The sequence below is a fragment of the Bombyx mandarina genome, chromosome 11, assembly GCF_030267445.1.
Source record: "Bombyx mandarina strain Sakado chromosome 11, ASM3026744v2".
In the NCBI taxonomy this organism is placed as follows: Eukaryota; Metazoa; Arthropoda; class Insecta; order Lepidoptera; family Bombycidae; genus Bombyx; species Bombyx mandarina.
The window spans coordinates 8,888,117-8,915,234 of NC_143218.1; the positions used below are offsets into that span (position 1 = coordinate 8,888,117).

Below are 27,118 nucleotides of genomic sequence, written 5' to 3' on the forward strand. Positions count from 1 at the left end.
GTATTTCTTTGTTAATCCGCTGAAAAGAGTCAATGATGATTTTTAAGAAAAAAATAATTTCTTAACTAATTATTTAAACAATTGAAATATGAAAAAAACGATTTTAAACAATTAAAACATTTATTTAAGATTTTTTTTTTTTTTCTAAATCTTTATTTCACCTATACAATAAGACGGTAATTCTTTTTTTTTTAAATCCCAAAATAGTATATTTATTTATAAACAATTTCTTAACAAATAGCGTAAAAAATTTTTTTTAAATGTTAATTAAAACCTATGGTAGATGCAAAAACAGCAATATTAAGATATTAGGAAAAAAAAATTTTTTTCATAACATTTTTTTGAAATTAAATTTTTTGTTAATTAAAAAAAATTATAATTATCAAAATAATAAACATTAAAAAAAATTTTTTGCTTAACTTTATTAAGTACTTAATGATAAGAGCTCCACGAAGGGAAAAATTTATAGATGAATTATTGTAACTTTTATACCGTAATTTATAAAAACAGAGATTGGAAAAAAGTTAGTTAATTAACAATGGTGTAAATTTTTGAAAAATCGATGTAAAATTTTTTTTTCACCGAGGTTTTTTTCCTTCAAGTGTTTAGATTACACTATAATTTATTCAAATTTTTAAATTGTTATTTAATACTATAAAAAAAATATTTTAGCTGATATACCGGCTTTTTAGACTGCGCGCCTATGCTGTAGAGACCTCGCGGAGCGCTATTTTCAGCGTTATTTTTTTTTTATAAATAATAGAGATAGAATTCCGGGAGTTGGGACTTTTTTATTGGAAATTTCCTCTTCTTTCAGGATCTTTTTTCAAAATTCCTTAAATATCATTATTTTGGAAATTATTACGGAAAAATCAAATTCCTTTTTTTTTAAATCTTATTTTGTTTATAACAATCGCAATTTTTTATGTGCTAATAAGCCCTTAAAAAACATTTTTGTAGACATCATTCCGCATCCAATGAGCTATCGTACATATTTTTAGGAGCTTTATGTCTATTTAACACGTTTTTGAACTTGTTGACTAGACTATTAGGGCTGTCAGCTATTAAGAAGCGACTGAGTCATATTTTACAAAAAAAAATTAAAATATTGGTCCAGACCCTGTTCTGGAGAGACGATTCTTGAGAACGTGTTTAAGCTATTTAAAAACGACATATTCGTTAACCAAATATGGTCTTTTCAGCAATACTCAGGAGCATCGGGTCAAAGTTTGATCCACATAAGCTTGGCTGCAAGTAAAGTGACAGGAGGGAATGGCCGTCGTACCTATCTTGTACCGTACTTGTAGTGACTATGGCACGGTCTAAACGGCACAATGATTTGGATTCCCTAAAACATTCCACAAAATTGACGGTGGCTAATTTTCCCATGGATAACGAGTTTATTTCAATCGATTACTCGCCACAAAAGATTTTAAGGCTAACACAGTAAAAAAATTTGAAACAAATCATTAAATTATTTAATAAAAAGACGTATTACATAAACGTAACTAATTCAAACTGTAACCGTTTATCTTTTATTTAAATAAAATAAACGCTTGGGGAATTATATTTAATGTTCGTAATGTTGATGTCTGAATCAAAATTTAAAACGTTACGACAAATCATTCTATATGTAGCATTGATCATTTCATCATGAGATGTGTGAACATATAATTGGAGAGAACGTGTCACCGTATGCTATTTATACCTTTACAGAAATAATTTGTCCATTAAACATTACAATATTTTATGCATGCAAGCGTCACGTATGCTATTGACTTACCAAAAATAATTTGAGCAAATAAACTTTAGCTATTTTTAAACGTCTGGTTTTGGATATTCCTTCATGATTTAATGTTTGTATTTATCATGTTTGTATTTATTAGGGAACAATAACGACATATGATGACACGCTTCCCAGGATAATACTGATTAGAACTGAATTAGAACGTAGATATAAACGCAATGTTAATATTTGTGAGGTTTGTAAATAATATTAAGTTTATTTCTACTCTCTAATGTCATCAAAAAAGTTGTTACCGGTTGTCAATTATAAGTATTAGGGTTCCGGCCAGTTCAGTACCACTGTTCAGGAAATGTCTTCCACGAAGCAATTTTATAGTTCAGTTCAGTAAGTTAGCCATTATTCTAAAGCAAGAATTGTATCCCAAAGTTGACAGCAGCAGCTGTAGGAATATCTATTGGCTTCGAAATTTTTTCTGATCATCCACGCAAATAAAGAAAGTTGTGTAGCAACTCTGACTCTATGAAATATAATCGATAGATAACTAATCAATAAAAAATCATAAATAACCGGAACTTAATAAATGTTTTTAAATAAGAGCGGTGCAAATAATGTCAAATAGGTTTTTTCCGATTTCCGCTATGTTCGATGTGTTCTAGAATTCTTGTAATTTATTACATCAATATTTTTATTTATTTATGTCTATTTCTTTTATAGGTGGTACTAACCTTACTAAAACCTTATATCTGTTGCCCAACTGGAGACGTGATAACGAAATTTCATTGCATATAGCATTGGAACGATGTCAAACCGTTCCAAACGGAATGCAAGAATGCTTCGCGGTAAAATATGAACACAATAGTACTGAGTGGTACGATTACAAAACAAGTTAAAAATACAACATTTCATAATACGTAACAATAAACCTTAAACTTGCCAAAAATTCAATTATTCCAACAAGGCGTTCTTTTTTAACAGACGCGAAATAAAAAGAATAGAAAAGGAATGGAAATAAAAAGAATGATAAAATACACAGTATTAAGTCCCGTTTGAAGAAATAATATGTGACGTATCTTGCCGGAAATGATGGTAAAATGTGGTAGCCATGGGAGATGTCTATCGTTCCTAGTTTTAACAAGCATTAACACGCTGCACTATTGTGGCTTTTTATCTAATTAATGTTTTAGTTTCAATAATAACTGTACAGCTGTGCGTGTTTTTTTTTTATTGCTTTGATGCGTGGACGAGCTCACAGCCCACCTGGTGTTAAGTGGGTACTGGACCCCATAGACATCTACAACCTAAATGCGCCACTCACCTTGAGACATAAGTTCTAAAGTCTTAAAAGTATAGTTACAACGGCTGCCCCACCCTTCAAACCGAAACGCATTACTGCTTCACGGCAGAAATAGGCAGGGCGGTGGTACTAACCCGCGCGGACTCACAAGAGGTCTTACCACCAGTACCATCAGTAATTACGCAAATTATAATTTTTCAGGTTTGATTTTTATTACACAATGTTATTCCTTCACCGTGGAAGTCAATCGTGAATATTTGTTAAGTATTTCATTAGAAAAATTGGTGCATCGCTCAACACGAATGCACCGGACGTCTTATCCTTTAGGCCACGACGACTTCAGACTGCAAAATTTTACAACTTATTTTCTGAAGACGAAGGAATTAAAATAGTACTTTAAAAAATTAAATTTTTTGTGCTCCACCAATGATAAATGTGTATAGTCGGATTTTTTATTAGACGAAGTAAACTGACGTTTACTGTGTTGTCAGTTTTTGATGAAATAAAAATAGTGTTGTGACAAAGTGAACGATTGAAAAAACTCCTGAATTAATGAAATTGCCTCGATTGTCTAGTGAATAGTTAGTGTGCCGAACTGCCGATATCGGGCACGGGGTTCGAATTTTAGCCGTGCTTTGTACATACCAACGAGTTTTCGACGAAACATTATGTTCCTATGGTATCTACCTGTACTGAATACCGAGTGTTTTAAACATTAAGAAAAACATTGCGAGGAAGCTTGTAAGACTGTCCTATTTCCAATGCATCATATAGTTGAAACTATAGATGTATAAAATATAACAATTATAGGTACATAGGTAATGAAAATAAAAAAAACTGATTGTAGTTACATACTACTAGTAACATATTATTATATTGGATCACTTTAATACAATTTTATTGTAAAATATAAATAATATTCTTTTATAGTTTGAAATTAATGAGTAACTCTTCACACTCATTGTTCATTTATGTGATTGAACGAGAACTGAACGCATCACTATTACTTTAAATATAGCAACATTATTTCACAAAGTGACATTAGCTACTGTCAGCTGGCTTCGTCTAATTAAAAATCCGACTATAGTTTCATAGTCAATAATAAGCAAACGTGGTTACAATACATTTAGTTTATCAAACAGCTGCTAATTTTCAGTTAGCGCTTATTTAGATAAATAATTATAACCTATATGTCTACTAATATATTTTATTTGCTGAACACGTGCTTAAAGTGGAAATATTACAATATTGGATGTATTCGATTAAAAGATCACGTTGGGTTCAATTGTATTATGTGAAATTTATCGTTTAAGGATATATGTATATATAAACTGGCGTAGCAAACTAATAAACTCATAGATATTTCGTTTCAAAATTCTTTCTAAGTTAAGTTAAGTTTTAATATAAGGTTTCAATAGACTTTAACCTAATAGCCAATAGTAAGTAGCACTCAGAAGTAAGAAGTTTATTTTGAGTGTAATAGAGTACCTAACATTTACGAGATTTTACTTTTTAGACCTATATATCTTTTAAGGTAAGTACAACAAACTCTTGCTTAATAACCATTTTTTATAATGTTGTATTACAGATTTACATTGTCCTTTAAACACATCAAGACGCTTACCTTTTTCGTTTCGTACTAAACTTGTTAAATGTACGGTTTAATGTACGCCATAAACCATCTTAATTTTTTAACGCTCATTAACGGATCAATAAACTTCCTCTGTGGAATTAAACGTACCGGTCATCAAAACCCGTCTAGTGTTTTTTGCGTGAAATTTGAATAAATTAACATATTATTTCAGATTCTTCACTATTCGCCAGTGACCAGAGATAATTATGGTTATACAATTCGATACTTACATAACCTTCCGAAGCTCAAGGACAGGCGCTTTCGAAGCTTTTGCATTTTGCTCATAGCGCCGCCCCTTTTCTCTCTCATTGTCACGCCTGTAAACAAAAAAAAAACATAACATAAATATCTTTAACTTAAAACATTAGATTGTCACATGATTGGTTTGGGCGACGATAAATAAACGACATTAAACAACGTTCTTTTTTTTCTGCGAAATAGGGGAATACAGGCTCGGGGTTCACCTGGTGTAGTGATTACCAGAGATCATAGACATGACAACGAGAATGACCTCTCAATTGAAATTTTTAACGGCAGTCCCACTCTTCAAGCGCATGACCGCTTCGCAGCAGAATTAAGCAAGCTGGTGGTGTATAATAATACTCATAGAACGTTGCTGCCCATAATCAGGTGTATTTCCTAGCCACCTTTAACGAATACGGGAATAGATGAGATGGTTTCTGTAATATTATAGGCCAACACTACACAGTCAAGTGTCGCGTCGTTCTTCAGAATAGTTTCCCAAGTAACTTTATACATCCGCTAGGAACGCTAACGGTAATGAAAGATAAATAAACTTTTCGGTAACACTATACCACTATATTTTATAAATAATTAAACACGTATGTGACTGTTATTGAATTAGATGTTTTAATAAAATCAATCAGTGTCGGCATATACATACATTTAGGGCGGACTAACCAAACGTTCGTGAATCAATTAATTGAACTGATGAAACTCGAATACCACAATATCGATAAGCTTATAATTGGCGTTCGGCATAATTGTTTAGTTCACGATAAATTACACGCACATAATTAATGGATATATACCTATAATACGATTTCATTGCAAAATTGGACGAATTAATTTCATTTAGATAAACAGTCGTCTTGGACCTTGACATTCCTGATCCTGCGGACCGAATGGTAAACAGTCGACGTCGCCCAAAACACCAAAACACGTCATTTTGGATCCTCCCGATCCACTAACGGTACTTGTAGGTACCCCAAGCACCGGTTATCGTTCTCGTCGAAACCGACGAAGGGCTCGGCGAGTAAATTAACCCATAGACACAGCACACTGAGTTTCTCGCCCGATCTTCTCAGTGGGACGCGTTTCCGATCCGGTGGTAGATTCTGCGAAGCATGGCTCTTGCTAGGGTTCATGTTAGCAACGATTTGAGCCCCGCGAGCTGACCTACTAGTTCGGTGAATCTAGAACAACCCTTCGAGATTACTAGAATGGGTAGGGAAAAAAATTGGACCTTGAATTTTTATTCTGTATTTGAAAACATTAACGATTTTAATGATTTGGTCAAAATTTTTCCAAGGATCTCTTTTTTCCAAATGGTCTAAATTTTTCCAAGGATCCTCTTTTGTAGATTTAGTACAATTATATTTTTTCATGGCTCAAGGATTTTAAAGAGTCGATGTTTTGGGCAGCTGTTTGTCCTCAAATACCATGAATAGTTATGAAAAGATTATGAAAATGAAGAAATGTGCAAACGAGTTCACAGCCGATCTGGTGTTATGTGCATATCCGTCACCCATCTCATAAGAAGCAGTCGAATTCACAATTATATCGTATAAAGACTATCCTGTCCTTCGAAACAGAACACATAATGGCTTCAAAGAAGAACTAGGCACGCAATGCGCACCTTATTGCAATAAGAAACTCCATCTAAAACAACATAGCCAATTTAAGGCGAAGTTATTAATAAGATATTTCAAAAGCAATATCGGCATAATTAAAACTCCTTTTACGGTTTAGTCCCGCATTTCTTACTCTCATTAAATTATTTCCGACGCTTTGAATACTTTTAAGTTTGCGTGGTCACAGACGATACATCGCGTTAAATATCTTATAATATGAAGAACATCACCAGGGAAGTATCAACATTACGAATGACAATTAATAACATATATGTTATGAGCTCCGGTCACGCCATAGCTGTTAGTGTGATGTTACACTAAAACAGGCAAGTAATCGGTACGAGTTAACGTGTTCGTGTGTAAGAGAAAATTCCGCGATCTAATTAACTTGGAAAGTTTTCTAGAAGGCGCTATTGTAAGCTGACGCGATGTAGAGAACCTATGCACACACGAGGCGGCATGACGGACCGTGACTGTGTGAATTATGTGGATATAAGGTGTAATAAATATTGTGTACTCAAATAATCACTTTACGTTACATACGTGATGGACTGATATCGATAGAAATAGTATCCCTTGAGTATTTAAGCTACAAAGGGAAATTAAAATTTCTAAAATTAAAAACCGCATGCATTCATATTAGAGCATTTTAGAATGATAGTTTGATAGTGGAACCATTTTTTTTATGATTGAAGAATTACTGGTGGTTCGGATGCCTTTCCAGTTTGACCAGGACAGGTGGGCGAACAAAGGCTCAGCCAGGAGGGGTGGCATTTGCTCACAGAAGTGGAACTGTACTAGCGTCGTAAAGCATTAACTTTGATCACTATTGCGGCATCCGTATTACTTGATGATGCTGAATGATGTGATTGTGGAAATGTTTCTTGGAAAATATTCACCGGAAATTTATACCGGAATTAACCGTTGACATTTTCGACAGTAAACAGTAAATGTTTACTCGGGAGTGGATATTATTATTACTAGTATGCACTTTTAATGCTGTTGCTAGTGTAGTAGATACTAACTTAACAAAAAAAAAAGTGCGCAACGTCAATTACAAAACGTAAAAATTAAAAAGGTATGTAATATGTTTTTTTTTTTTTTTATTGCTTAGATAGATGGACGAGCTCACAACCCAATATAGTTACAACGGCTACCCCACCCTTCGAACCGAAACGCATTACTGCTTCACGGCGGAAATAGGCGGGGTGGTGGTACCTACCCGTGCGGACTCCCAAGAGGTCCTGCCACCAGTGATTACGTAAATTATAATTTTGCGGGTTTGATTTTTATTACACGATGTTATTCCTTCACCGTAGAAGTAAATCGCGAACATTTGTTGAGTACGCATTTCATTACAAAAATTGGTACCCGCCTGCGGGATTCGAACACCGGTGCATCGCTTCATACGAATGCACCGGGCGTCTTATCCTTTAGGCCACGACGACTTCAATGTTTTCGCAAATAATTCACAAATAAATGCAACCAATGCATTTGAGTATCCGTCAAATCAATACGTAAAGTTTAATACACTAAGGAATTCAAATCTGGTTTTCTTCAGCGTTTTGGCTCCACTCCGAATGCAAAACGAGACAGACAGAAGTACGCAACTATTACCCGGACACGACTTGCATCGGCCTACATAAAGCAAGTTAATAATCTACACAAACCCACTTACGGCGGAGCACTTACTGAAATAGTTAAATTTTATCAACCAGTTAAATTAGCGAATTTATAGCTGCACTCAGCTTTTCAATTTATTGGAATAGTCAATGCGGTTTTACATCGATTCAGATTGAGTTTCACATTCCAAGAGTATTCATTTTATAAGTAGGAAAAGAGGAAATTACCTAGGATATAAGCCCGTTTACACAAGTGCGGAAATCTACCAGTCTTATTATCTAGAGCAGGACTTATTCTGTTGATTCAGATTCAAGGCGACGTTGTGTGTTTCTTAATACTATTATTATTACTTTTGAGTAAGGTTCAGTATTGGATGGCAAAATATTGCAGTTAATTCGGCTCCAAAAAAACGCATGTCAACGGCCCTTCAGACTGTACAAACAAAACGATCATAGACAAACATTAAAGCTGTCGTAGCAATCTAATCTGGAAACCAACGGGTAAAAACTTACATAACGTACGTAGTCAAAACTAAATTAAATTCTGCTCGAAAATGCTTATAGCGTGCTCGATCTCACGCGATCAGATAATTTTATTTATATTAATTCTCACGGATAAATCGTATTTGTATAAAATGGCGTCACGACAGTAAATTTAATCAATTTCAATAATTTACTAATTCATAATTACAAATTTTATATCTTTCGTAAACAAACACGTTATCTAAGAATTAGGGTATCCACGGGAACTCTCTCAACGATCATGTAATGCTTGTTTAAGGGTCGTTCATGAACTTTACGAGTCATAAATCAAACGCAGCGAGTAGTCGAGTTTAATGAAACATCCTGGTCGTGCATGAGCTAATATTCGAAACTAGAGATAACACCGGGACAGATGGTCGGAAACACAGAATCGATAGTGTTTGCGGTCGTACACAAACATAATTGAAGAGATGAGTGGATGAAGGGGATATGATACAATTTGTTAATTTTGAGAAAACGGACAACAAAATTTTTGTCAGTTGTACTTTTTCTTCGAACGTAACTCCTTCATCGCATGCAAGTTCTAAAAATAGCTTTTAAATGAAGAGTTTTAAGGTCTAATATGGTTTATAGGCACAGAACACCTTCGTTAAATGTAAAAATCTTAAAAATGGTACCTAAAACCCCTTCATCCGATCATGTCTTCAATTGAATTTGCTAAAACGTGTTTTCCACCACGCAATCATAATTAATCACATTCCTTCGTATGTTATTTGCAGGAACATATTTAACCGGCTCCATGTAAAACAACCCTAGAGCGAATAATTAATTTTATAAAACAGTTCCGCGTGCCGAGTGTGTCCATTGAACTCGTTCCCGACGCCCACGCCCTGACGTCCGCATTACAAAACGACAAATATCAGAAAATCAGAATAGCCAACGTTGATAATAAACCTGGATTCAGAGAAACTGACACAACATTTTGACGATATATTATATTACTGTGTGATTAACAGTCAAAGTTATATATAAGTATTTTATCGGCGACACTACTTTTCAGCTTAACCAAAAATATATAGATTCACTTTTGAACTAAATCGATACTAAGTATCACTGAACGCGTATACATAATCAAAACATCAACACAGTATAAAACGATAACACAAAAACAATATATAGTATTTACTAATAATATTGAACCGTGTGTATTGTGAAACGTGTGGGAAATATTACAGAGATGTTTCATCAACATCTGTGGGAGTTTGACCTTAATTCTAAGAAATTTATATATCTCTACGACAATCGCATACGTCGAGTATGAGTTCTGACACGAAAAGTCGTCGACAATTACTACGTGGGAGACGCGAAATATGCACCCACACGAAAACCTTGAATGTGACCAGCGTTTTTAATTTGACCTTGAATATTTGACAGGAAATAGAGGATATCGCCCACAGGATCGGATACTTAAAAAATAGAACAAAACAATGCGACTGCATCGGCACAGACGATTGAGCAATGCGTAGTAGGGTACAGTGAAGCGTTCAATTGCAGGTGTAGCAACCGAGCTTGACTAAGTAAGCCAAAGCCGGCAACTGTAACAAAACCAGATCGGAACGGGTTATCGTTGGGCCGAACGTGCGAAAGTCGTTCGTCGACCTTGCAGCTAGCGGCTGTGCGCCCGCGCATTCGGCTGCGTGCCATTCCATCAAAAGAACTCAGTGTGCTTAGTGCGAGTTTTTTAACGTTCTCGATAACGTAAAAGTTAACCCAATTTTGTATGCAGTTTGAACAGCGCCCCTAGCGGTAAACGTAGGCGAACGATCCCATTCCATACAAATATGAGCTAACTTTTACGCTATCGAGAACCTTAAAAACTCGCACTAAGCGCACTGACGTAGGCGCTTAACGCCGGCTATGGGCAAGCACACTAAGCACACTGGTCTGTTTTGCGCTGTACATAATATAACTTGTCCCTCGAAATAAACATAGTCATTGATTCAATACAAAATTGTGATGCAACATTGTTACAAACATCATAAATAAATGTTTCGGCTCTTACATTTGTGAAATGTTTGAATTTGGCACAATAATATATACCTGTTTGTAATCGAGATGCAGGTCTTTAATCTGAAGCTTGTTAGTGAAATTATTTTTTTATATTTGTATCATGTATCATTTACTATGTTCTATTTTATGATATAATACTATTTATTGGTTTAAGTTAAATGTTATATATACTTAGAAATAATTATAAAATGATGTAGCTAGCTAGCCATGAACCAATTAAGTAATCTTATTGCGTCACGGACTACCGGAGATCTATATTTATCACTTTTGTAACAGACAAATACATAACTTTAAAATGAACAAGGCTATCGCTTTATTTTATTTTTTATATTTAAAAATAAAAACACTTTTCATAACGTTCTTGTAAATTGAATTAATTTTACAAAATCAATTATTAATCATTGAAGCGTGAATAATGATAAAAATCCCCGAATTCAAGGAAACTTCTAAAATAAACTTTTTATTTATTGAATTGATGAGCGGGCGTGCTCAGTGCTTCCCAGGTGTTAGTTGGCCACTGGAAACAACATAGGACAACATTAGTACCTTTCTATTTCGGAATCCAGAGAAATATTTCATTGAACATTTTTATTCAAATTTGTTCAATCAAAGTATGTAACTTATTGTTTTTGTCGGATGTCAGATTTCACGACAAGTTATTTAATTATTTCAAATAAGAATTTTAGTACTGGAAATCAATTAATTATCTGAAGGCAGTTTGGACTACTTTACCAAGGTTATCCCGATAGCAAAATCTCTAAAACTCCGAAAGTCAAAATTAGTTGGATAAATTTCTGGACTTACGGAAGGTGACGGAGTATTTTCAACCATAGTTATTTTCTATTACGACAACTGCCTATATTGTTGTAGGAGGTCGAGCCGTGTCTTGAATTAGCAGTGGTCTAAACTCTAAATTAAACCAATCTAGATTTAAAAATGACAATACAAACCTGAAGTAATTATCTGACATAAACTCAATCAGTACACAGAGCACCAATATCTTTTCGCGCTTTTAAGTCAGCTTTCGCTGCAGACAAAGTTCAGGTATTTAGAATTTAACCATTCCGATGAATATTTATGATTTTTATAAAAGATCCATTGTTTTCGCAAACGAAATATTAAGAATCGCCTCATTATTGTGCCGATGTGTGAGGTAACGCGACAGATGCGACTGGACTTTGTTAATGGGCAAATTAATTTCATCATCAATTGACGCGGAAGTTATTTTCCAATTCTTTTGTCAATCCACTTGTTTTGTCAAGGCTATTCGCTAACTCAGAAGAAGTTTGAGATGAATCCACTTCTACTATCTTTTTCGATTCTTCTTTCATTGAACAAATATTTCTAAGACGTTAACGTTATTACCATAACGCACCATGTGTTCGATAGCGGAGGCTGGCCCGTACACAACATTGTTTCTTTGAACTGCATTTATAGCGCTAGGACGCTAGTATTAGGCGGATTATTATATATGTCGGAGTATCAGTGGAAATAGCTGTGATATATTAGATTGGAAACGTCACGTTAATTACCTGAGTGGAATCGGAAATGGAAGATCGAACAAGATCGAACAGCGCGAAAAATTATTACTAAAAAGAAATTCTCTTTGTTAGTTTCATTTAATACTAATTTAATTGGGAATTTTAAACAAAGAACATTTTTTTTTTAATTCAAAGGTAAAGGTACCTACCTACCTATACCCATATACATAAGTCGATGCTTTTACGAAAAAAATTAACAGCGCAAACACTTAAATTCTGACTACGATTATAACGCCACGTAAAACTGAAAACTTGAAACAGAATTAAGCTAAGACCGACTGTATATCCAATGGCGATCGTTTGAACGCTCCATTGAACTGAAGCCAAGAATATATATAATTCCAACTGTTGTAGATGAAATAACTACGTTACTTTATTAAAGCGTCTAGGATAGATATTTACGACATTTGTTTACGTCTTACTTCGGGAGTGCTCAGCCGAGAATGACTCATTGTAAGTAAGAATTTCAATGCTGATGTAAAATCCAAGGCGATTTCAAAACAGTTGAATAATGTGCTTGTGAGAGAGCATGCTACGGAATTCCATGACTCCCATTTATATACGTATACATACGTTTTATGATTGACGAACATCAGATAATGAATTTTTGCTAAACATTCTATTAACATTATATTTATGCATAGTGAAGTATCTTCATGAGTGTTTACAATTTGTTCACATCGTTAATGCCACGACAAGGAAGTTCCTTTAAACTCACATTCAACTGTCAACGAATGCTATAATTACAATTAACCAGAGGTTGCCGAATGCTATAATTACAATTAATACTAGTCGTCGTGGCCTAAAGGATAAGGCACCCGGTGCATTCATATGTATTCATAAGCACCGGTGTTCAAATCCCGGAGACGGGTACCAATTTTTCTAATGAAATACGTACTTAACAAATGTTCACGATTGACTTCCACGGTGAAGGAATAACATCGTGCAATAAAAATCAAACCCGCAAAATTATAATTTGCGTAATTACTGGTGGTAGGACCTCTTGTGAGTCCGCACGGGTAAGTACCACCGCCCCGCCTATTTCTGCCGTGAAGCAGTAATGTGTTTCGGTTTGAAGGGTGGGGCAGCCGTTGTGACTATACTGAGACCTCAGAACTATATCTCAAGATGTGTGGCGCATTTACGTTGTAGATGTCTATGGGCTCCAGTAACCACATAACACCAGGTGGGCTGTGAGCTCGTCCAAACATCTAAGCAATAAATAAAAAAAAAGGACCCGCAGTAGTCGAAATTGGACTATAATTAATTGGAATTGTAAATTTGTACACTATTATGATTGTATTCTATACTTCTATAATCACAAATCTCACCAAGACTACACTATAAAAAAATTAACAAAGACAAACAATATTCAATCTATTCTCAATTTGACAACAGACGTCAAAAACAAAGGTTTGATAATAAATAGTATGCATGCGTGTGTGCGTCAAATACATGGTATGTAGTGTGTGTAATGTTTTCTTTATTGATTTAATGTATATTTTATGCATTATTTAAAAAAAATATTAATTAGCATTGTGCACTTCTTCTCTATATTCTCTATAAGTGTGGAAAATTTCATACTCCTCCGTCCGCCCAATTTTCGTAAAAAGGGATACAAAGTTTTTGCTTCACGTATTAATATATAGATTAATTAGTGAAATTTGGATTCCGACAATCGATAAAAAAAAAACCTGACATTTTCAGTTTCATTTGTAATTAAATAATTACTTACACAGCGTAGATAGGGCACCATCTTACGTAAGCCAATGAATCATACCTTTTAATCATCGATTGATTCCCTACAATAACAGGCAATGAATGTACTTCGTTTACGTTTCCGTAATGTGTAATAATTCTCCGCGTATTTGTAATCAGTTTCACACATTAGTAATCACATTATGAGAATTTCAACAATGAGGAAATTAATTTTGTTTTTCTTTCCGAAATCAATTTAATCATTTTCAATGATATTAAATGTTTATCATTATAACCAATATTCCATAACTCTTACAATACTAACCTTTAATTTGAGCTTCTGATTCAATGCCTACCAGATCGGAAAACTGTTTTTTTTCCTTGTATATTTCCTGAACTACACAGACACAGAGCTACCGTTCTTATCTTAAATACGTATATTATATATGTAGAAACGTGTTAGAAATATATCATTTTCATTTTCAACATGTAAAAATAGTTAGTTTAACTTAAAACAACAACAAATACAAGTAAGTTGAAAATATTATTGCATTTAGCTTATTGTTTACTTTGTGCAAACACTGACGTCTTTCAACATCATTACATCTACACATAAATCGTCTTGTTTTCAAAATACTTGCCGCTATCATTGTATTTCGCTGCACAAATGTATATTACATTCTCGTGAAATACCTCGAGTATAATTGTTCAACAATTACATTATAATTATCAATTCAAGGCCTTAATAAGTTTACACTGGCAAAGCTAATTTACAGAGGAATTCAATTATGTCTGAGAGAGTTTGTAATAGATAAATGAACATTGAACTTTTGAAATGTTGCAAAACGCTCTCTCTCTAGACATCAATGTTATTAATTTATAGAAATACCTATGCTGATTATAACGAAAGGAACTGGCCCTAACATTATTAAAAAATATTTAATATGTACTTCGAAACTAAGACGAAACGAGTAGCGTTTCAAGGAATCACTACAATTTTGAGAAATAAATCTATATACAAAAAATATCCGAGTTTCTTAGTCGGGAGCGTTTCCTGAATTTTAATTGTGGCACGTTTTAATTTCTGATCGCACTGCAGGTGTTTCAAAGGGGCCTCACATTCGAATCGTCTTCGTTTGAACCTGACGAGAATACTTAAATCAAATTTGGGCTGAACGAACGTCGGAGAATTCGAATGGTCAACGACCGTCTGGATATTTTTATTTGTATTCCAAAAATTATATATAAGGTCATTACAACAACTAAGAAACACATTGAGAAACGAGTGCTCACAAGTCATGACCTCGAACTTGTGAACTTCCGCGCGGCGCGAACAATTGTAATGCTAACGTCGATTTAGCCCAGTGCGCCTCGCTCACGCCGGTACCAATTGTTACTTTCAATATCTCGAGACTCGTTCAACCCTAAAATACAGTTTGTGTATTTTACAAACAACACATTTCTAGTATACAGTTAGGTAGCAACTAATAAATTTTATGATATTTATTATAAAAAAAAGAACACAATATTCCTAACCTAAAAGTACATGTTATTATCCGCAACATGCTTCGTCAGATTACAGAAATAAAGTTATCAGCAACATGCTTCGTCAAAATTAGAATTCATTCGTTCCCATTGAAATCTTGTCACGATTTAGCGTGATTTTCTATAGATTTATAAGATACGTTCAATCCTGGGCAATTTATACGCCACCCTTTGTTATTTAGAAGTACATATTATGCCAGAAATCTTCTCTGAACGTTTAAATACTGTATTAAACTGAACGAATTTTTGTTGTGTACTTTAACAGTAGATCACTTCATAGTTATTGGAGCTCGTAAAGGTCATGACGTGAATTTACGGCCTATATTAAGATATGAAGTCGAAGTTTAAATTCTATTGAAACAATCGCCACGATTAACCGTGTCCATCAAAATGAAAAAGTAAAACAGAAATAAGCAGGATGATGTTACACAGTAAGTATTAAAGACACAAACAAACATTGTTTTTATGTATTAATTGCTGTACAACTATACTAGATAGGCAATGTATTTAATGGATGAATACTTAGATGATAAGATAACTCAGTTTGTATGGTAAAGTTACTTTATCAGTCTTAATTAGAAAACGATGTCATTTTCGAACGCAACGGATTAGTTGGCTTCGCACGAAATCTGTCGAACTTACAAACAAACACGCATCAATTTGAAATCAGCACAAGTCAACGACTCAGTGCTAACGTTACTGTTATTAATCACGATTCTCAGAAATTACCTTCAGTTCAAGTACTATGCAGTAAACCAGCGAACAGTGTCTCAAATTAAAGTTAAATACGACTTCGTGACTAGCTTTGATACAGCTTGAAATTTATTTTATTGTAAACGATCCTTTGTGTTATAATAAGATTTACATTAAACTAGTGAAACTAACACACACTTGGCTACGAATATAGATAATTGAATGAAAAATATGGATTTTTATTTTTTTTATTTAATTTTTTTTTTTTTTAATTTATCTTTCGGTGATAGTAAGTACTATGACAGAAACCTTACATAGTGCCACATAACTATTCTGAGGTTCATCAGTATCAATTAAATGCTTAAGAAACGTCCAGGAAACAAACATTTGAAAACAAAAACGATTAAATATTGTATGTATATACCAAAGTTGAACTTTAAGCTTCCAACTTTATTAAAATTGTACAACTTGCAGAACTTGTAAATAGACCTATATAAAAATCACAGTCACTAACCGACAGAAAATCAGTTAGGAATTATTTTAATGATATTATTTGTCGCTGTTATATAAATTACAAATATTTAAATGTTTTACAATTTAACATGTTTTTCAACTGTTTAGGTTTTGTTTGGTGAGTTCCCGATATTTTCGAATTTATGAACTTTCTAGTTATTTTTCTATGTAACAATTTATATTTTTACATTTCTATACCATCAGTTAATACTAAAAATACTGTCAGTGCGTATTGTTAGGGCATATCATCCAGTTTCCAGGGTGATTGTAAATTTTGAATCGCGGTGAACCCGTTAAATAAAAACATTTATAATACAGTTTGGGGTTGAGAGTGCTCATAATTCAAGTATATAAAACTCTGCACGAGGTTTACAATTTTACGCCGCTGGAAGTCATCGAGGCGTGATCAAGATGCATTTTTGTAGCCAGCAGAGCGTTCTCTCTCTCCCAATGGGTTCCGCTCTTATGGCTTTATTACATTCGGTCATCAAGCTACATAGACGTAATGTACTTTTAGTATTAAAGACTTCCAAGTCCGCTTCCTTTAATATTTTTAGGTTGTTCAAATGTCCACACTCCTTTTCGCTGTTGCTACGAGTGAATGAGCACTCAGCCGACCTGATTTTAAGTGGGTGCCCGGCCCATAAGCATCGCGTTTTCGGATATACGGTCGAAGTCTCAAATTTATTGGATTTTTTATTTATTGCTTAGATGGGTGGACGAACTCACAGCCCACCTGGTGATAAGTGGTTACTGGAGCCCATAGACATCTACAACGTAAACACGCCACCCGCCTTGAGATAAGTTCTAAGTTCTCAGTATAGTTACAACGGCTGCCCCACCCTTCAAACCGAAACGCATTACTGCTTCACGGCACGGGGTAATGGTACCTACCCGTGCGGACTCACAAGAAGTCCTACCACCAGTAAAAAATGGATAATGGCTGACCCAACCTTTAAGCCGGAACCCGTGACAAACGAGGTGGTGGAGTTCGTAAGAGATAGCGACTACTAACCATCAGGTTCGCCGTTATTCAACTGATTATTTCACAGTAAAAAACGATATCCTCGTCTCACTATTGAGAATAAGGTTCTAAAAATAAATAAACGCTTACTTATCTTATGTATACTGACAAAGCGGACAGGTGAGCTACATCGTACTGGCGATAATATAAACATTACCTACAGCAGATTAACGCGGATCCCGTTATGTAACTCAAATATAGAAGTACAGTTATAAATACTACGAATTATGCGGTTACGTCATCACTCATATTCAGATGTCAGATTCAGAAGAAAACGAATTATATGTATACAAATAAAAAAACAGCCGTTGATACTCATGTTCAAATAGATAAAAGCGCTTAGACTCGTAGCCAGGGTTGGATTTGGGTAAGCTGAAAACGGTAGCATAAAAAATGTAAAAAGATAGTATTTATAAAAGATTATAGTACACGTTATTAGTTTGAATTAAAAATATCAAAACATTAAATCAACGAGAGTTTACATAAAATTTAGTCCTTTTCCAAGTTTATCAGTTCTTCAATATTAGTATCATCCTCAGAAATCTTAGAATTTAATCTTATTAACATATCCTCAGTAGGAATAAAATCAGTACAATTCAAACCCACTTTTGCTACTGTCTTTGACAGCGTTACAAGATAACCAGATAAAAGAATAATATAATTAAAAATTATTACCATAAAAATAATAATTAGACGTACTATTAGACGCCTATGAACTCTATTACCTACTTCATAGAGAGCAATATACAAACTTACTGTTCGATCGTATATAGTACAAATACTATAATTATTGTATGAAATTCAACCCAGTTCGTAGGTCACATTAATGTAAACCGAATAGCAGTGCAAAGTTAAACAATAATTATCGAAGTTTAAAATCAGAATTGACTATAGCTAATTATTGCAACGGTTTATTTCCAAGTAAATTAATTATCGTACGCTTAAATCCTGTGCGGTATTTTTAATACGAAATATGTGAATCCTTCGATTTCAACTACGCTTAATCTGTAGGTACTTCAATAATAATAAAATAGAAAAGAAAGTATGTACATTGGTACGATTAGATAAAATTAGTAAATCTAAATTTTAACAAAAAGATATGTGGAATGAAACGATATTGATTTGGACACCGTAATGGATCGATATTATGCATATTTTATTATCTGTATGTATCGGGTAGGTACTTTGGATTTTAAAACTCCGTAACAACTAACAAATACTACGAGTATTAGACTGAATGTAGTTTGTTACAAGAAATTCATTTATTAGACTAGTACTTAGTTACTTACTACTTACTTACTTAGTATTTAGTTTTTCAATAAAATTGTCATAGTTTCTATTCAAAATTGATATTACTTTTTAGGAAAACTATCCGTTTAATTGATCATTATGATGGTAATAATGGTGGTTTAATTGATCATTATGGCCGTTATGGTGGTAATGGCGAGATAGTGGTACCCACTTACTTATACGTACGCGATTACACTTACGGCATTAACACCAGTGATTGACGTTTGAGATAACCCTATACTGGTAAAATACTAAGATACTACTACTACCCATACTCCAGTACCAACAACGATCGTTCTGACTTCTGACCCAAAAAAATCATCCCTTGTTGGCCCTTAACGACAACGACGCAAAAAATAGGGTCGTGCTATTTATTCTACTTAGGTCGAGATCACAAAGTCAATTTAGTTATAAAAAGTCATCGTAATAAGCGGTTTATTGTAATTTTAAATGTTTCTTCCAATTGCATTACGGATTTATATATTAATTGAATCTTTAAACAAATCAAGTGGTCTATATTGCATCTTAAACAAAGTATTTCAATAGTCTACTAATAATAATCTCTAATTTCAATGTCTAATTTTAAGAAAATATTTGAGTCTTCTATATTACACCAACACACACACACACAACACATCTTCGATTTTGGCTACGATTGGAATTTGAATGATGAAATTAAATGAAAAATATTTTTAGTTTTCTTTTTTCAATTTCAAAAACATTTTCAAACATTATTCATTTTGTATACATATTTATTAGTTTAGAATCAAATCGCAGACAGAAAAAAATAATGAATTTTTCCGATCATCTGACTAATTCATAACATGTATTCTTAGGTATGTACATACGTGTATACAGAACATTCATGAGATAATTCTCACGCAGAAGCCGCATAAAATGCGTTAAATTAGTCGAGCAATTATTCTAAGAATCCACTGAGATATTCACGTAGTTCACTACTATTTATAATGTTCTTTAAGAGTAATAAACTCATTCACATGTGCCTTTATGTCAACAAAATGTCGGCCTGGTTTTTTTTTATTGAATGTACCGAATCACAATAGATCCCCGGTCGGCGACCTCCTTCGGTGTCGTACTCTTACACCTGCCAATAGATTCTCTATGAGACGGATGCCACCAAGGTCGCGAGCCTTTTACACCCTGACTCACGCACTCAAGTTTAAGCTCCGTGAATATTCAGCGCTATTTAATAAAATGAAGAAAGCGTTAACTCGCCCCGCGTCCGCTGAAATTGTTTGTTTCTGACAGATAAAGTCCATAATGAATGAACGTTGGCTAAAAAGAAAGTGTACTTTCACAGACACATCTCAGTGAGCAACATCACGAGAATGCAGCAAACGACGCTAACTATAATATACAACATCTGCTTTACGAAATGAATAATGACGTGATATTTTTCATGCTAATTTCGTTGAGAGCATCTGAGAATTGATTACATATTAAAAATTTGACCTTTAAATACAAAAAAAAAAACAGGTAACATTTTATTAGTTGCTGTTAGACTATAAAGTGTTTGTATTGTTTAAGTTCTTCATGCCTTCTCTTGTTTTCAAACAATTGTTTAAGTCTGAACTTAATGGTCGTTATCCCGATGTGATTGACTTAATATTTCAATTTCAGTTCAGATGAATAGCTAGGCATTGTGCCCACTATACCTACGTTCCACTAGCCAACTAACATAATGTACAAACAATCAATGCCGGTCAATAAAAAGTATAAACGCAAGTAACATACTTTAAATCGTCGATATTACTCGTAATTCGTTCACTAAGTGTTTAGTTACAGAAAATTCAATTATTTTAACAATCTATTTTAATAGTTCAAACAACTGTTAAATCATACGAAGTATCCTCAATCTATAAACATTGTGAATGCGATTATGAACAAAACATTCCTGCTCATTATAACGATTTTATACGCAGTTTGATACATAATACATGTAATAAGATAAATATACACATCGCTTGCGTGAATCACCATAAGTGCAGTTTAGTTAGTTATCTTTTTACAAAACGGGGCTGGAATACTTGTACGAATCTCGATTTTGGCTTTGTTTAATTCGAGCGATTAATTTTTATAAAAGGTTATTTAAGGTTGCGCAAAGAATAATAATTTCGAAACGATAGAAACGTTATCCAATCCAATGCATTAAAATACATTTTCTGATAACAGAAATGATTGAACGATTACTTTTAAGGAAATAATTTTATTAAACACACGTGAGAGGTTACACTCGTAATAATACGTGATTTCATTATATTATTACATGACTATACAATAGCGATGACAGAGTTTATTTTGATTATAAGCAATGGTTTAGAATTACCTTCGGATATGGTGGGCAGCACGTTGACAAAGTTAACAATCCCAACGCCTGTTAGCTGACTCATTCACAAAAACTAAAACTGACAATTTCCAAGAAATCCGGGCAGCCGAGTACGTTCACGAAACACGAACGTGCAAAATTAAATAAAAAAATTCAAAACAATACCGGTCACTCACTTGACACTATCACATAGCCCACATAGATAAGTACACTGAATTGAATTTTTGGCACATCAGATTTTTGCAGCTATATCGTTGGTACGAAACCTAGATTCGAACGAAATCGTTACAATTGTTAAATCAGGATGGTCACAGTGCACACTTCTTCCGTAACAAGCGAAGGGAAACGGAAAACTATGACACGAGAACGCCCTAGATAATATTATTATAATTTGTGGCGTCGGATGCGCGTACGCCGTTGATTCGTCGCGAAGCGCCAGAGCCTACTGCTTGCCGACCCGGACCCGCCGTCGCGCAGACAAGCGAAGCCAACGCCCGCTCACCAGTTCACCTACTCTTATCTTCCGATGCCTGTGTATGTACAGTCGGTTACTTGTTCTCCGCACTAACTTGACCGGTTTCTTGGGCTGCATTGAATGCACTTTATTCTGTACATTGCAAGTACGTAGCTGCGAGACGAAAAGAGACCGAGAATGGAAAAGTTGTTCCACGGCACATTTATTAATTCCGTATTCGTTCTTAGGACCTTTGTTAATCGCGACGTTGATAAGAAAGGAAAGGAATTCATGATTGATAAACGTACGTACAACTGATTAATTTGGTTTGTGCTTTAATATTATTACGAAAACGATAAATATTCTGTTGCAAGAACAATGAAGAGTTAGAAAATTTGTTCCTGATCACTGTTTACGTGTGAATAGTATAAATTAAGCTGTTAAGTAAGTCTTCCTATAAAAGCTAACTGAAAAACTTTTACTTCCTATAATACACAGTTTACCATAAATTTTATCGAAACAAAAAGGAGAGAGAGAACCAGCGATGAGAATAACATTTTTTTTATTATGTGGATAAACCACAAAGCGATTATTCGAACAGAAGGGTTATCATGCTAAATGCTTTTGTACTATAATTATCGCTAATCGATAAAATGAGGTCATGATGTGACCAGTCATAGACATGACGTTCTAATAATGCACTATAAATATCGAAGTATAAATAGCAAGGCACAATAATGTAAGTGTGACGCATTCTAACGGTAATAGAGTTTACTAGGTGTGTCCCACCTAGTAAGTGGTAATTAATGATTAGATTTGTGGTTAAATTGTTGTCCCAACGTTATATTTTGAATACATAATATTTTATGCGCTTGGTATTGAAGATTGATTGCACTTGGCTCTATAATATCATGAAATGTTAATATGTTATTTTATGCCCCCATACTAACACCTAAGTCATATATCAATTCTTATAAACACATAATGTACTCTAACTCTTAATTCCTAAGTACTTACTTATTTCCTAATGTTACTAAATCATTTGTATATTGTTTACCTTACATCAAATTTTCATTTGTAATTAGAACATTAGTTAGTATCTATTCCTTTCACGTTAGTAATGTCCTGTCTACTGCATCATTTACTAATTGTGTTGTTTGGAGATCCTAAATATGTTTACCAATAAGGTTCACAGTCTGAATGATTCATTTGCTAATCGTTTAGTAAATACTATTCATGTACCTATATATTCTCTTTCTCCTTAAAACTCAGGAATTCGAAATCAATCTTCAAGCTTATAACATCCTAACTGTATTCGTGTAACATCAGATTCTTGTAAAGGATAAATAAATTGAGTGTGTATTAAAACAAAGTATTTTTTTAAAACTACAAAATAGATCACCACGTAAAGCTTATACTGCTGGGTACATAAGAATATGGTAACATCACAAGATGTAAGTTATTTCTTACCTTTTTATTTAAAATTATTACGACTTCCATTTCATACATCGAGTATAACCGGTAACCACTTTGCGTTAGGTTAGTCATGAGCTCGTCCACGCAACTACGCAATAAATAAATAAAATTATGATTAACCTTTATCTTACCGATGGTAGGGCGCCTTGTGAGCCCGCACGCGTAGGTACCATTACCCTACCTATTTCTGCCGTGAAGCAGTATTGCACTTTTGGTTTGAAGAGTGAGGCAGTCGTTGTATTATAAAAACGAGACTTAGAACTTATGTCTCAAGATGGGTGCCGACGGCATTTACGTTATTAATGTCTATAGACTCCGATAACCACTTAACGCTATGAGGGCCCTGAGCTCGTCTACCCATTTAAGCATTAAAATTAAAATACAATAAAAACATCGAGTTAGTGGCTGTTTAAATTCGATTTTAAATAGTGAACTATGGTTTTTTAAATTACAAGCTCTCTCAGTATGTAAGGTAAGTACTTACTGGCTTATAAAACAATAGTCGATTTGACAGAACAATTTTTACTGGTGGTAGAACATATTGTTAGTCCGCACGGGTAGGTACCACCACCCTGCATATTTTTGCCGTGAAGCAGTAATGCGTTTCGGTTTAAAGGCTAGTAAGGAACGTTGACCTACACGACGACCTGGGCCTCGAATCAATCCGGAAATACATGAAGTCACGTCGGAACGGTACTTCGATAAGGCTATGCGTCATGATAATCGCCTTATCGTTGCTGCCGCTGACTATTCCCTGAATCCTGATCATGCAGGAGCCAGTCACCGTCGACGCCGTAGACACGTCCTTACGGATCCATCAGATCCAATAACCTTTGCATTAGACGCTTTCAGCTCAACACTCGGAGCAGGCTTAGGGACCCCGGTAACTGTACTCGTCGAACTCGACAAAGAGGTCGACGTGCAACCTAACCCATGCATCAGCCCGGTGAGTTTCTCGCCGGATCTTCTCAGCGGGTTGCGATTCCGATCCGGTAGTAGATTCATTCGCGAAGCAATTGCTCTTGAGTTGTTAGGTCTCCTTCAGAAGCGCTCGGGCAGTTGTTAGCAAATCCCACCCCTCCTGGTTGAGCCTTTGCTCGCCCACCCGCCCACCTGTCCTGATGAAACTGGAAAGGCCTTCGGGCCACCAATAATCTATCAATCATAAAAAAAAGGTTTAAAGGGCGGGGCAGCCGTTATACTGTCAAAACGGAGACCTTACAACTCATGTCTCAAGGTGGGTGGCGGCATTTACGTTGTAGATGTCTATGTGCTCCGGTAACCACTTAACACCGTGGGCCGTGAGCTCCTACATCCAACTAAGCAATAAAAAAATATTACCAACCTAGTTTTAAGCGGTAGCCTCATTCCATGACCAGCGTCCACTACTATAAAAAAAAACCGGCCTCTTTGAGACATGGAAGTAAGCCCTTTATTTTATTAAAATAACAACTATCCGCTTTAAAATACCTATTGTATATCTAATGAAAACACGAAATTATCTTCGGACACGTCGATATGAACATGTATGACGATAATAGTAATTAATTATCAAAAAATGCAATCTTGCATAGTGTCCAACGAAATCAGATTGCATAAAAAAATTATCTCAGAGACGAGCGTTAGTAAAAATTTTCAGGACGTAAATTGTGTTTTTCAAATTACGAGTACATAAAACGTCTTTGAAATGTATTTACTTTGTGATCGAATAACTGCAAAAATGTTCATTTTTCAACAGTCAAGTGCTCGAACAGAACATCAAAGTTGATCGTGTTTTTCGAATAAACAATTTGGACGTAAAGTAATTTTATAGCACCATAAAGAATACTCACTTCTCTTGGAAGTGCCGAAGCCATCTTCATGGCCGTTGCACGTCCTATCTTCATCGTACTCATAAACCTTGAAAGTTTCGAAGGAATACAGCTTGGCGCCTTTTAAGTACTTCTATTCACTAAATTTATGACTAAATTAAAAGTTAATAATATTTTCTGCAGCGATTGTTCTTTCTGATGACGTTTTTATCACACTTCGTTTCGAAATGCACAAAACACTTAATCGTCAAACAAAATTAGTTCAACAATCGTCCCACTGCTCCCCCAAGAATTTCGAATGGGTAACTTTTGTCACCTCGTAACGACCGCGAGGGGAAATGTTTACAATCACTTCGATAACTTACAAAGATAGTATCGCGCTTACGCACGTCTCTATTGTTCCGGCGAAACAATAGCGCGAGTCTTTATTAATTGTCAGACTGACAGCGTGACTTTCTGAAAATTTTCGAAGTTAAGGTATGCCGATCGTCGAATGATCAGAGGGCGAGTCGGGCAGGAGTGCTCGAGGAGGCGACCGCGTGTCGTCTGGCTGGGCTGCAGTGCCGCTAACCGCCGCGCCGGCGCCCGGAACTGTGTCAGCAGACGGCGCCCAAAGCACCCCGGCGCACCCCGGCTTTTCATCCACACACACCTCTCTCTACGCTTGACGCATCAATACATTTGTAGCCCGCATGCACGTAACAATGTGCAACAACTATTGCCGCACCAATTAATGTCTCAAATGACTTCTTTGTGTTGTATTCTATCCTCATGGTCTATATACAATATTAAACCACTGATTTCCTCATTAAACTTATTCTAAACCAAATTTTAATTACTTGGGAGATTTTATCATTATTTAATCATTATTTAAAGAACAAACCTTTAAACTACGATTAGCCGGGATAACTCGGCTAAAGCTCATTTCGTAACTTTAATAATATTTATGTAATCGTTGAATATATTACGTCACGTCATATGACGGTGGAGGAAAACGACAATAACTCAAATTTAGTTAGTCTAGTTTACTGAGAAATAAAATTGAATTTGAGATTAAAAAGGGTGAATTATGCAGACGGACTGATAAGCTACAATGCACATCGGATCCCATATAAGAAGAGAAGAGGCGAAAACTATAACCGGAAATTTCGTTCTGAGATCAAGTGTCTTTATTGTAAATTTAATAATAAGTACTGTACAAAATGTAATGAGTCCCATTCCCACGTGTGTCGTGATATGCTACACAATTCTTCCATAAAATATTTTATAACCTACTTACAGATTATGTACATTTACGTTTTATTGCACGATGTTGTTCTTACGTCGCGGTCGTCGTTCGTGAACACAGGAATCTACCTTAGAATCGAATCGTAACAGAATTTAATTCTGGGGCTACACTAAGACTCTGTTATCTATTAGGCCCCCGACCAATTGACACATGTATGACGGAACAAAACTCGACAACGGCTCGACCAATTTGAATGGTCTCTCCTTAGTAAAAAACGCAATTAAAATGGACAAGGTTCGTCTGGAAATATATATGTACTTGAAATATTTATACGTTTAGCGACAGACACGACAGAGCGTAACCCAGTTTCATTAGTGATAAATATACTACAAAAAGTCATTTAATATGATGATTCCAAAATGTTTCTACAATCATATTTCGAAGCTTTCGCGTCACACCCTTTTCATATTTTATTTCAGTATTTTTAAAGGGAATGTATTTTAATTGTTGTGTTTAATCTCAGTTTTCGTTTTTATTAAACAGCCGTATCTATATATGGACGGTTTATTTTGAAAGTGGTGTAAGTCCATTTTTGAGAAAAATGAGCTATCACGTTATTCATTCTTAATTTAATGGAATTTTTTTATATATAACTAGTCCGTGTTTAATTTCTCAAAAAGATCCCATGTTTTGTACAACTTAAAATCGGCCGGTAAATGAAATTGCATAATCATCGATTATGAAAGTGGTGTAAGTCCAATTGACAGAGGTCGGT

General features: G+C 34.7%; 1 protein-coding gene across 3 annotated transcripts in view; it reads right to left on the minus strand.

Moving 5' to 3' along the window:
• The window catches only part of Eip63E (cyclin dependent kinase Eip63E), an 88,115-nt gene that overhangs the window by 50,627 nt on the left and 10,370 nt on the right, over positions 1-27,118 (minus strand). The window contains exons 1-2 of one of the 3 annotated variants that reach the window (XM_028173245.2): positions 25,137-25,274; positions 4,905-4,991 (exon numbers count right to left, since the gene is read on the minus strand). In XM_028173245.2, coding sequence (XP_028029046.2) covers positions 4,905-4,983 — 79 coding nt within the window. In that variant the 5' untranslated portion in view covers positions 4,984-4,991; positions 25,137-25,274. Of the gene's footprint in view, positions 1-4,904; positions 4,992-21,374; positions 21,822-25,136; positions 25,275-27,118 lie in introns of those variants that run through there. The other 2 variants (XM_028173244.2, XM_028173243.2) reach the window with 2 other exon arrangements.